At 42.3% G+C, this 13,224-nt stretch overlaps 1 protein-coding gene across 1 annotated transcript in view; it reads right to left on the bottom strand.

Moving 5' to 3' along the window:
* Positions 1-12,680, bottom strand: part of LOC306861347 (mycolipanoate synthase-like) — a 33,445-nt gene extending 20,765 nt beyond the window's left edge. The window contains exons 1-2 of the mRNA XM_079403561.1: positions 12,607-12,680; positions 12,360-12,513 (exon numbers count right to left, since the gene is read on the bottom strand). Of these exons, the coding sequence (XP_079259687.1) occupies positions 12,360-12,513; positions 12,607-12,664 (212 nt within the window). The 5' untranslated portion in view covers positions 12,665-12,680. The remainder of the gene's footprint in view (positions 1-12,359; positions 12,514-12,606) is intronic.
* Positions 12,681-13,224: the final 544 nt, after the last annotated feature.

Here is a 13,224-nt window from a genome sequence, read left to right on the forward strand (position 1 = left end):
TGATCTGCGTTTAGTGCTCACCTAGCGCTAGCTGCTTTACCGTGCCATTCCGTGTTTCTGTTTTGTTTCTGTAATTGTTAGCGTTTATCTCTCATTCAGCGATAGCAACTTTACAGAGCCATTCTTATAGTCTTGTCTTGCCTTGTTTATCTTGCCGTGTCTGACCCTGCCCGTGTTTCCTGGATTTACCCCTTTGCCTTGCCGTTTGGACTGTGTTCGCTCCCCGTTTGGATTATTGCTGTCGACTCTGGATTATCTCTCTGCCTTGCCCCTTTGGATGCTGTTCGCTGATCGTTGACCCACGCTTGCTCCACGGATTGCTCTGTCTTGTCCTTGCCATACCTGTTTGCCGATCTCTGACCCTGCCTGTTTTATGACCATGTTTTATAATAAAGCTTTGCATATGGATCTGCACGTCTCACGTCTCGTCAGCCCCGTAACAAAACGTGAGCAAAAAAGATTTGAGAATGAGAATTTTCTGCACACTACCTCACTCGATGCACACATGCACAGAATGGTCTGAAGACAAAAGACCTGATGATGCACCTGTGGCTAATCTATTTATAGCCTCGTGTTGCGGGTGCGCGCCGATGACGTCATCGACCGAGGCTATATTACCTCCGGGTCAATTCTATCGACGTGTTACACACAATATTCACAGCTGGTCACGACTAAAGACGTTTCCCAATGCGCTGAGCAGCGCAGCATCGATTGTAGCTTTCGAAAGGGAACTTAGCGATCTGCTTTATCCATAAAAAACTTCTTCAACATTTTTCATATGTGTGTGTGGGGAATGTGGCCGTATCTGCATGATTATCATCTGTATGGACGGACATCAGCATATTTATTACAGACTCTATGACAGCTATCATTGTGATTCAATGATCAGCTATTATTGATTATATGGCCCATCTGTATGATTATCATCTGAATGGACCCACATCAGCGTGCGATTACTGACTGTATGACCATGTCTGCCAATATCACTTCATGTCTGGCAATCAGAATACTTCAATATACATACTATCTCGTTTGGCTCTCATCGAAGGCGGTCACATTTTTCTTCCCTCCCTGCCCTTATCACCCCTGCTTGCTCTCTCCTGTCTTGTCCTTGTCTGACACTGAAGAGACTTTCTCCGCAATATTCTACAAAACCGAAATTATGGATCTGATCAACTGGTCTCTTAATGCAATTGACACCATCTTGGGATCGGGAGAACCCAAGTGTCCTGCTGGCTACACGATGGACGCATGGAAGAGGTGGCGGGTCGTGTGTCTGGCGGCTCTTTCCGTGGAGGACATTGAAGACATCTACCTATTCGGAACCATGATAACTGGGTTTCTGCTGTTTGGATTAGGTGTTACCCTGTTATTGGAGAATTCAGGAGACGGGAAAAGCTGTCCAAAACCTCACAAGGCTGCCCGTCATGATTGAAGCAAGCGGTCAACTCTGAGACAGAGACTATTAACCGCAATATGGATTCGATCACGGCTAAGCTCTCGGCTTTGGAAAGGAAAATTGATGGACAAGGAGATCAGAATGGACAATGAGAATAAGTTGTGAAAATAAAAGGCAGCTTTTCGCCCAAAGACCAAACAATCTTATCTCTTTCGGCTTCCCAAAACAACAGAACAGCTTGGCAAGGTTGTTCTGGAATCTAACTCCCCGGATGAATACTGCAGAGAGACGCTCTTTCTTCCCTCCCCCCTCAACAAACACCTTGTGATTGTCGAGCGTTTGGGTTCCGGCCAAGGTCGTTTCCATGGCAATACAATCTGCGGACTGAGACAACTTGTCTGGAGTGCCAGCGCGGCGGATCTCTAGGCACACGAACTTACACATACACACATACAGATATTCATTCACCTCCCTACCCCCATCCAACGCCTTTGACGCTTCTTCCCGTCAGACTGATAACGGGTCTGGGTTAGCGCTGTAATGGCTGCAGACCGGATGGCTGGTCGCCTGAGCTGGATTATCTTGCAAGTGTTCCTGTATTGACTGTGCTCTATGCTGAGGTTTTTTGTCTGTTCTCACACTGTACTCCCGTTCAGGAGCATAGTGTGAGGATATTTTTTTTCTCTATAATAATCTATACTGACACTTTTTTTTCCGTAGACGGTCTCATTATGTTTGTAAAACAGTATGCTACAACACAGTGTTGTTTTTTTTACCACCAAGACGCTGTTTTTGAGCGTAATTTATTCCATAACGGACGCGAACAATAACTCTCTGAAGAAATGAAACGTAAACAAAGGAATATTCATCCTTATTACAACGTTATTGTTTCGCTGGACTAAAAGTGCTCGCTGGGATGTTGTTCTGTGGACCCTTACCTCTCTAACTAAACTGGGATTTCAGCAGTGGATGCGTTTGTGGCTCGTTATTACAATGATAAAAGTACGTACTGCTTTTTTACTCTGCGTGTTTGGATGTGTACTGCTTACACAAATGTAGCAAATTTGTGCCACTCAGTCCTTATAAGCTTTCCATCGAAAAACAGCGATCTGTCGTCGATGCTTGAGGCTTAGACCCTCAGAATGATATATAGTTTGTCAAGATTAACTTTGTCCCGTTTCATTTATTCTATTAGAAAACAATGACACATGCAAACAAAGAGCGTTCAGTGCGAGGTCGCTCTGGTGAACGCTAACAGGTTAAAGGATTGTTAGGCTGCATTAATTAGGTCAACCAGAAATGGGAACACTTCCCATAACACCCAATGTACTTCTTACATCGTAAAAAGAATGGCATCTACGCTAATATTGGTCTGTTTCTTTCTTATTCCGAGATCACCGTAGCCACCTGATCCAGTCCGTATCCAGATCAGATAGTGGATCAGCACCTAGAGATGACCTCTACAGCCCTGAATGTTAGCGGAGACCAGGACACTTAGATGAGCCCCAGAGACAGATCCCCAGTGAGGACCTCATCTCTTAGACAGCCATCGGGACAAGACCTCTGGAATCAGATGAGTCCTTTACACAATCTGACTTTGTTGCAGTTGGAACAAACTGCTGGTTCGTCTGGCCAGAGGAGAACTGGCCCCCGACTGAGCCCCCGATAAAAGTTTTTTATCCATTCTGGTACCGATGGAGTTTTGGTTCCTTGCTGTTGTTGCCTCTGGCTTGCCTAGTTGGGGACACTTAATTTCCAGCGATGTCGTCGACTTGATTGCACAGATACTATTTAAACTGAACTGAGCTGGATGATGACATCATTGAATTCAATAATGAAATGCCTTTAACTGAAAATTGAGTGTTTAATCTTGTCATTTTACATTATTGACATTATTTTCCTATTTTGATATTGGAAAGTTGCTTTGACACAATCTGTATAGTTTAAAGCGCTATATAAATAAAGGTGACTTGACTTGACTTGATTGGTGAGAAGGTGACAACAGTTGGTGCGATTATTCGCAAATGGAAGAAACACAAAATAACTGTCAATCTCCCTCGGACTGGGGCTCCAAGCAAGATCTCACCTCGCGGAGTTTCAATGATCATGAGACCGGTGAGGAATCAGCCCAGAACTACACGGGAGGATCTTGTCAATGATCTCAAGGCAGCTGGGACCATAGTCACCAAGAAAACAATTGGTTACACACTACGCCGTGAAGGACTGAACTCCTGTAGCGCCCGCAAGGTCCCCCTGCTCAAGAAAGCACATGTACAGGCCCGTCTGAAGTTTGCCAATGATTAAGAGGAGAACTGGGTGAAAGTGTTGTGGTCAGATGAGACCAAAATCCAGCTCTTTGGCATCAACTACTAAGTACCACCAAGTACTAAGTCATGTTTTGCGAAGGGGTCAAAAACATATTTGACTCATTAAAATGCAAATCAATTCATAACTTTTTTGAAATGCGTTTTTCTGGATTTTGTTGTTGTTCTGTCTCTCAATGTTCAAATAAACCTACCATTAAAATAATAGTCTGATCATTTCTTTGTCATTGGGCAAACGTACAAAATCAGCAGGGGATCAAATATTTTTTTTTCCTCACTGTACACTGCGGCATGAAGCTTTTTATTGATTGTCACCATTGTTGAGTTTCTTGTGCTGATTGAACTCTTTGTGCTCAACATGTTTTTATATTTTTCAGAATAACTGATTGTTGCAACTGCTGGATCTCATGGTGCAATAACACAGGTAATGCAAAATATTAATGATAACACATTTAATATCACTAATTAGACTTTAGATGAGATTGGTGAATCAAGCTAATTTCATGATGGTCTTTTGTCATCATGAATACGTAAGGCCCGCCAAATTGGCCTAATGATGGTTTCCAATAGAGCGGGGGAAGGTTTCCTGTGTGTTCTGTCTTTTCAGTGTGGCAAAGTAGTTTAATTCCAATTTATTTTTATTTGACTCCATTTTATCACAACCTCAAATTTTAGAATAGAATGTCAATTTATTGTTGGTCAGTTGTATAATAGTTTAACTACACATTAATCTATTTAAATCTTTATTGAATCCGGATTCCTATAACACTTTGAGTCTCTTACTGGCCAGGTATACAATCTCAATCAAATACTCGTCAGTCTCAGACAGAGGCAATTGACTAATATTATTTGGATAACCATACCATGCTTGTTAATTTCTAAAAGTATATTATTTAGCCCCCATAGATCTGTACACACTTAATTAAACCAGAGGTCATGATCAGTACCTTCCTCTCATGGTAACGTTTTAATCATGTCGTGGTTTCCTATGTATACTTAGTTAGAATAATATTACAATAATCAGAGGTTGAGGCTCAACCTATAGCTGAAGTCAAAAGTTTACATACACCTTGCAGAATCTGCAAAATATTAATTATTTTACCAAAATAAGAGGGATCATTCAAAATGCATGTTATTTTTTTATTTAGTACTGACCTGAATAAGGTATTTCACATAAAAGATGTTTACATATAGTCCACAAGAGAAAATAATAGTTGAATTTATAAAAATGACCCATTCAAATGTTTACACCCCTTGATTCTTAATAATGTGTCGTTATCTGAATGATCCACATCTGTTTTTTTTTTGTTGTTGTTTTTGTTTAGTTGTTCATGAGTCCCTTGTTGATATTTCACATAAAATAAATTTACATATAGTCCACAAGAGAAAATGATTTGAATTGATAAAAACGACCCCATTCAAAAGTTTACATACACTTGATTCTTAACCCTTTAGGCGCCAGGGTTTTTTTGAAAAAAATGCTGGATTTTGACATCAAGAAGCTTGTGGCTTGAAAGGGCTTAAAGATAGAGATCTACTGTAAATTAGAAAAATGTTGGGCATGACCGAAAGTTTATGTGGGGTGTAAATATACTAATCTAATTTGCATATTATGATGTCATCAGGGGCAGCCCTCTTGAATTTCATAATATTTAGGAAATAGTAGATATTGAATTGATGTTTGATTTTTTTTTTTGTCTTTTTCTCCTCATTCCCAATAATCAGAAAAGAGGAAACCAACAATAAAACAGGAGAAAGTACTAAATTATTATTATATTACTATACTATATAGTAGTAAAACGCATGTGAACAGTAGCCTACTTTTTGATCAGTTCATCAGTAATATTGAGGAAATAATAGATATTGAATGGATGTTTGAACTTATTTGCATGTTGTTGTTGTTTTTTGTCTTTTTATCCTCATTCAAAATGATTAGGAAAAGAGGAAATCAACAGTAAAACAGGATAAAGTAGTTAATTATTACTATATTACTGTGCCATAGTAAAATACATGTGCCTATTTTTTGATCAGTTGACCAGCTATCTGCCCAATCAGGTATCTATGTGACAGTTTATAGTTCTTGAGAGTATGGTACCTCTCATTGCATGGCATAGCGCACAGACCTACCCCAAACTGACTGCACCTGTACTGTCTGCTGGCGGCCCTTGGAACGCGCGCGATCAGAACAAATGACGCAATCTGGCCGATCATCAGAGGGCAACAGCTCTCCTATGGACACTAAGACCACGTCCACCCCTGTCACCCCCATCCCCGTTGGGCAAAGTGTTGAAATGATCATTTGTTTGTGCTTTGTGAACGATCGCGCCTTGCGCAGTGGCACCATTGCACGGAAAAGATGTACCGGGAGAAGCGCGATCATAAGACGAGCGATCGTCATTTCCAAAAGGCAAATATTCCCCTTCAGAGTCAGAATCGGCGAATGACATTTGCAACAGATCCTCACAGTACAACTCTTTATTAGCCATTTGGCGATTTTCTCTCACAAATCTCACAATTTAATCAGACGCTATGAACTGAATTGCTTCCCCATCAATGACAGTATAGCTCACTTGCTCTACTATTTCCTCGAACAATTTTGGTCTAGAATCGAAGCCTGAGACTCGAACCCACGACCCACAGGGTTACAAGTCCAACACTCTATCTATTAAGCTACGACTGCCAACATAACAAGTGGAACAAGTGACGTGACATACGGCCAAGTATGGTGACCCATACTCGGAATTCGTGCTCTGCATTTAACCCATCCAAAGTGCACTCACACAGCAGTGAACACACACACACACCGTGAACACACACCCGGAGCAGTGGGCAGCCAATGCTGCGGCGCCTGGGGAGCAGTTGGGGGTTCGGTGCCTTGCTCAAGGGCACCTCAGTCGTGGTATTGAGGGTGGAGATAATACTGTGTTGTTACCTGAACGATCCACAGCGGTGTTTTTTTTTTGTTTAGTGATAGTTGTTCATGAGTCCCTAGTTTGTCCTGAACAGTTAAACTGCCTGCTGTTCTTCAGAAAAATCCTTCAGGTCCCACATTTTTGGGTGTTTTAACCCTTTCCAACTATGACTGTATGATTTTGAGATTCATCTTGTCACACTGAGAACAACTGAGGGACTCATATGCAACTATTACAGAAGATTCAAATGCTCACTGATGCTCCAGAAGGAAAAACCATGCATTAAGAGCCCGGGGTGTGAAAACGTTTGAACAGAATGAAGTTGAGTACATTTTTCTTATTTTGCCTAAATATTTTTTGTTTTGTTTTTTCATGTAGTACTGTCCTTCTGAAGCTACAGAAGATACTTACTTGTTTCCCAGAAGACAAATTAAGTTAAATTTACCTTGATCTTCAAATACAAAAAGTTTACACCCCCGGCTCTTAATGCATGGTTTATCCTTAATACAGACAGTTTAACTGTTCAGGACAAACAAGGGACTCATGAACATCTATCACTAAACAAAAAAAACACAGCTTTGGATCGTTCAGACAACTATAATACATTATCCATTCACCACACTTACTTATTTTATTTTTATTTTCTCATTTCTAATTTGCACATACTTGACCTGTACATACATAGTCTATGTTATATATTGTGTTTTTGCTTCTTTGTACATTTGTCAGGTCAGTACTAAATAAAACATAACATGCATTTTGTATTATCTTATTTTGGTAAAATAATTCAAATTTTTCAGATTCTGCAAGGTGTATGTAAACTTCTGACTTCAACTGCATTTAGATCTACAATACTCTGTTCTTTTAAAGGGAAACCCCATTATTAGCATTGATGTTTACCTAAGATGGCGGCGCGCGCAGTCGCAGCAGCTTCTCTCTCTCCCGACAAACCGGTGTTTTCGTGTTTTTTGTCTTGTAAGTCGCAATGTTTTTGCACATCTTCGTCTCGTCTACCTGTCTTTAAGCGGGCATACAGTCGTGAGTTTCTGCTCGATGTCGGCAGAACCACATTTTTAGAGTTAAACTCCGCGCACACTGAAGAGCTGCGGGACCTCGGTCTGCTCAGAAGGCCTTCTCCATCACCGACCCCCACTACTGCATCTCGCCCACAGCGGAGGCGCTACAAGCGGCGTGAGAGGAAGCAGAAGAGGGGTAAGCGCGGAGGTATCCGAGCTAGGCTAGCGGCCAACCCACACAAGCCAGCTATCCCCACCATCGTAATGGCGAACGTACGCTCTTTGGACAATAAACTGGACTACATCCGACTATTCCGCTCTACTCAGAGGACTGTAAGAGACTGTTGTGTTTTTGTGTTTACGGAAACATGGCTTAACAACAGTGTACCGGACTGCGCCATACAGCTCGACCAGCTAACATGCTATCGAGCCGACAGAGCTCTCGTCGAGGGAGGTAAGATCCGGTTGCGGCGGGCTTTGTGTTTACATCAATGATGCATGGTTTCGCGACGCTGTTGTGGTCTGCAAACACTGCTCACCCCTGGTGGAGTTTATGATTATTAAGGTCCGGCCGTTCTATCTACCGAGGGAATATTCAGCCATACTGCTAGTTGCTGAATACATCCCCCCCAGCTCCAGCAACAACATCAGGAGTGAGGCACTAAATGAACTGTACCAGCACACCAGTGAGCAGCAGACAGCCCACCCAGATGCCTTTCTTATCTTGGCTGGGGATTTCAATCACGCAGACTTAAAGAGTGTGTTCCCAAAAATTCACCAACACATAGACTTTCCAACAAGGGGAAAAACACTCTGGACTTTGTTTACACCACCCAGAGAGGAGCTTACAAGGCCCTCCCCCTCCCCCACCTCGGAGCCTCAGACCACATCACTGTCATGCTAATGCCTGCATACAGACCGCTCGTTAAAGCCATCAAACCAATACACAAACAGATTCAAGTGTGGCCGGAAGGGTCGTCAGAGGCACTTCAAGACTGCTTTGACACCACTGACTGGAATATGTTTAAACAGGCTGCCACATACAACAATACTACAGACCTCCAAGAGTACTCAGAGACTGTTACTGCCTACATCTCCAAGTGCATTGATGATGTAACGGTCACAAAGTCCATCACTGTCCGGGCCAACCAGAAGCCGTGGATGACAGGGGAGGTCTACAGACTTTTGAAGGCTCGGAACGCTGCCTTTAGAGCTGGAGATGAGGAGGGCCTGAAGACAGCTAGGGCCAACCTATCCAGCGGCATCAAAGAGGCCAAGAGACAGTACTCCAGGAGGATAGCCCATCGTTTCAGCGACAGCAGAGACACGCGGAGCCTGTGGCAGGGGATACAGACCATTACGGATTACAAGCCCCCACCACAGACCTGTGACAAAACCATCCCCCTGCTGAACGAGCTGAATGCCTTCTTTGCTCGCTTTGAGGCACAAAACAGCACCACTGCACAGAAGACTCCACCTCCTCCCGGTGACCAGGTGATGACGCTGTCCCCAGACAGTGTGAGGAGATCCCTCAGCAGGATCAATGCACGCAAAGCTCCGGGTCCTGACAACATTCCTGGGCGTGTACTGAGAGACTGTGCAGTGGAACTCACTGATGTCTTCACAGACATCTTCAACATCTCGCTAAATCAGGCCGTTGTCCCCACATGCTTCAAAGCTACCACCATCATTCCAGTCCCTAAGAAGTCATCTCCATCCTGCTTCAATGACTACCGTCCAATAGCACTCACTCCCATCCTCATGAAGTTCTTTGAACGGCTAGTCTTGCACCACATCAAGTCTGTCCTCCCCCCCCTCCCTGGACCCCTTCCAGTTTGCATATAGGTCCAACCGCTCGACCGATGATGCCATCACCACTGCCCTCCACCCAGCCCTCACACATCTGGAGAAAAAAGACTCATATGTCAGGATGCTGTTCATAGACTTCAGTTCAGCATTCAACACAATCATCCCTCAACAGCTCACTCACAAACTGGCCCAGCTGGGGCTCAATACCTCTCTGTGCAACTGGCTGTTGGACTTCCTGATCGGGAGACCTCAAGCAGTACGGGTCGGCAGTAACACATCCAGCACCATCACACTGAACACTGGGGCCCCCCAAGGATGTGTGCTGAGCCCCCTCCTCTTCACTCTGCTGACCCACGACTGCACACCATCACACAACTCTAACCTGATCATTAAGTTTGCGGATGACACAACCGTGGTGGGTCTCATCAGCAACAGAGATGAGACAAACTACAGGAGCGAGGTGAGCCGCCTGGCCGGTTGGTGCAGTGACAACAATCTCTCTCTGAATGTGAAGAAGACGAAGGAGATTGTTGTTGACTTCAGGAGAGTACACACTCAGCATGCCCCTCTGACCATCAACGGTGCGACTGTGGAGAGAGTGAGCAGCACCAAGTTCCTGGGTGTGCACATCATTGAGGACCTCTCCTGGACTAACAACACTGTAGCACTGGCCAAGAAAGCACAGCAGCGTCTCTACTTCCTCCGCAAACTCAGAAGAGCCAGAGCACCGACCCCCATCATGTGCACCTTCTACAGAGGCACCATCGAGAGCATCCTAACTAGCTGCATCACTGTGTGGTATGGCGCTTGCAACGCATCCTGCCGCAAGTCACTTCAACGAATAGTGAGAGCAGCTGAGAAGATCGTTGGTGTCTCTCTCCCCTCCCTCCAGGACATCTACAGCACCCGTCTCACCCGCAAAGCCCTCCGCATTGCAGGCGATCCCACCCACCCGACACACAGCTTCTTCAGTCTGCTGCCATCAGGGAGGAGACTGTGGAGTCTCCAGGCGAGGACCAGCAGACTGAAGGACAGCTTCATACATCAGGCTGTCAGGAAGCTGAACTCCCTCCCGTCCCTGCCCCCCCTCCCCTCTTTTTACCCCCATTTAACACAGCAACACACTAGGAACTCTGACTCTGTGACACCCCCCCCCCCCCCCCCCCCCCCCCACCGACCAACAAACTGTGACCGGCACCTGTCACTTGTGCAGCATTGGCTGATCACTACCCATCCAACATTGACTGCAAATTACCTCTTCGGATAGTCTGACAAAAATTTATCCGAACTTGTCACTTTAACAGACTGATAAGCTCTTCTTGCACTACACTCATAACAAAACAAAACAAAACAAATCTGCACAGTTTTGTTTTTGTACATTCAACTGGTTTGCACTCCATCTATTCTGCCATGTGCCTTATGCACTTTATCTATCTCTCTTTTTTTATTTTCTACAATGTCCTCAGACTGATAAGCTCTTTTGCACTACAAATATATCTACACAGTGTTGTTTTTATTTAACTGGTTTTGCACTCTATCTGCCATGCGCCTTATGCCACTTATCGATCTAATTCTTATTTGTTTATTTTTTTTCTACAATATCCTCATTTGTATATTTGTATAGTTGTATGCACATATGTTTAAACTGTATTTATCTGTATCTGAACGTGTTTAATGTTAACTGTATGCACCAAGGGTCTGAGAGTAATGCAATTTCAATTCTCTGTATGTATGTGCTGTACATGTGGAAGAATTGACAATAAAGCTGACTTGACTTGACTTGACTGTAGTTCTTGACAAAACATCCTTCAAAGTAAAACATGAACTTACAATAGGAATTTGCATTAATCAAGACCCCAGACCTGAGTAGTTTACACCTTTTGGGGACAGAAGGTAATTTACATAAAATAAATGGCTACCCTAATGTTAAATGACTGTCAGTAATATCCAGGCATGGAAACTACTGCTTGGCTTTATCAATTTAAAATGCTACAAATCAAATGAATCGCGATTTCGATAGTATAAAAGTATATACATTAAATTACTACAAGCACGAATTAATGGAGAGCTTGGACAGCATTGTTCGTGCCCCACATCTCTCCTTTCATGCGCTCCACTGTGTATCGCCAGTCACAGGATGGCATTCATGTTGCATTTGTAGCACTCTCTGACTCTGACACTCTCAACATTAACAAGAACTTTGAAATAAGAGTGCAAATTTTAACTGTCAGTCAGACAAAATATGCATCAAAGTGGCATTCGTTACTATAGAAATCAGTAGACAAAGGATGCATTTTCTTTCAGAATCATCATCATCGCAAATAGGAAGGAAAAGTTGAAAGCTGTAGTATTTTATTTTAAATGAAAATAAGAGGATGAAGCTCACATCATTCCAAGATGTGACATAAAATGTTACCCTATACATTCACACGACGCTTGACAATAGTTAACATGAAATAAATACTTTATCACTTTAATATTGCATATTTGATAACTATATTGTAATATATAATATTAAGTGTAATCTGTCACGTCCACTGAAGTCCCGTCAGTACACATGCGCTGATAGCTCTAAAGTAAACTAACCCTGAAACAGAAGCTACTCCGGAGCAGGTTATGTTCAGACAATAATTTGCTCTGGCATCTTAAATACCCTGAAATTTACCTCTATTTTTGGAACCGAAAGCTGAGTTTAACTGCTTACTTACCTTTAAACATACCCGGGTATGTCACATAACCTGCTTTCTGGAATACCTCCCAGGACTGACAAATTATAAATGTAAATTCATTAATGTTAATGATAAGTCAAGGGCCACTTTTTTTGACCATTTTTGAACTTGACAAACATAAGTGAAAATCATAAGTCATTTTAGTGAGGGCAAATGAACTGAAGCCTTACCCATCAATAAGTGCTGCCTTTGCTGTGTATGTCTTTCCTGCTTTACTCTCATCTGGATTGTACCATTGAGACAGATTAAACCTGTCATTTGGTATCTGAACTGCACAGTTCTCTCCATGAAGGAGGACTCTCCAGAAGTTTTCAAGTCCCTCACCTAAAATAGACGAGAACATACCATGTAAATACAATTTATGCCAAAATCATAATCTGAACAAATAATGAAACACTGTAAATTGATAGGAATTACCTCCAGGAAAATGGCATCCAATGCCAACAACAGCGATTTCTACATCATCACTCATCATGTTTCATGTGCCGTCTGTGTACATACTTTTGATTTTACAATCTATAGACAGCAAAAATAAACATTGAGACTGTTAACTTGATATTCACAGCATTTAATATTTTGGCTTTTTCTTCCTTTATGTATTCCTTTCAAGCAGAAAAATTTTTTTTTTGCCAGCGATCTCTGGTTGAGTGATGGGCAGAGTATTGACTAGTCTTGCAAGTCAACCAGAAAATAAACGTCCTGTATAATGTAGAGTTAATCTGAAAATCTGATGAAATATAGAATCAAACTTGAAATAAAGCTAAGATAAATAAGCTTTTTAAAGGTAGGCAGATTTCACTGCATATTAAAATATTTTTTAACTTTTTATATTTATTGTTTTAAGAATATTGATAATATATATTGATAAGCTGAAGCTTTCTGTAATTTTCAATTGTTAAACTGTTTTTTATTTAGACTAATTTAGAATGAAAAATTTACTTACCTGGATACTCATGTTGAATCTTGTCTTGTTGAAAATGCTTACATGAGGCTCAGTCTACCCAATATTTATGAACTAAAAGTTAATGATTGATT

The sequence above is a fragment of the Barbus barbus genome, assembly GCF_936440315.1.
Source record: "Barbus barbus genome assembly, chromosome: 42".
In the NCBI taxonomy this organism is placed as follows: domain Eukaryota; kingdom Metazoa; phylum Chordata; class Actinopteri; order Cypriniformes; family Cyprinidae; genus Barbus; species Barbus barbus.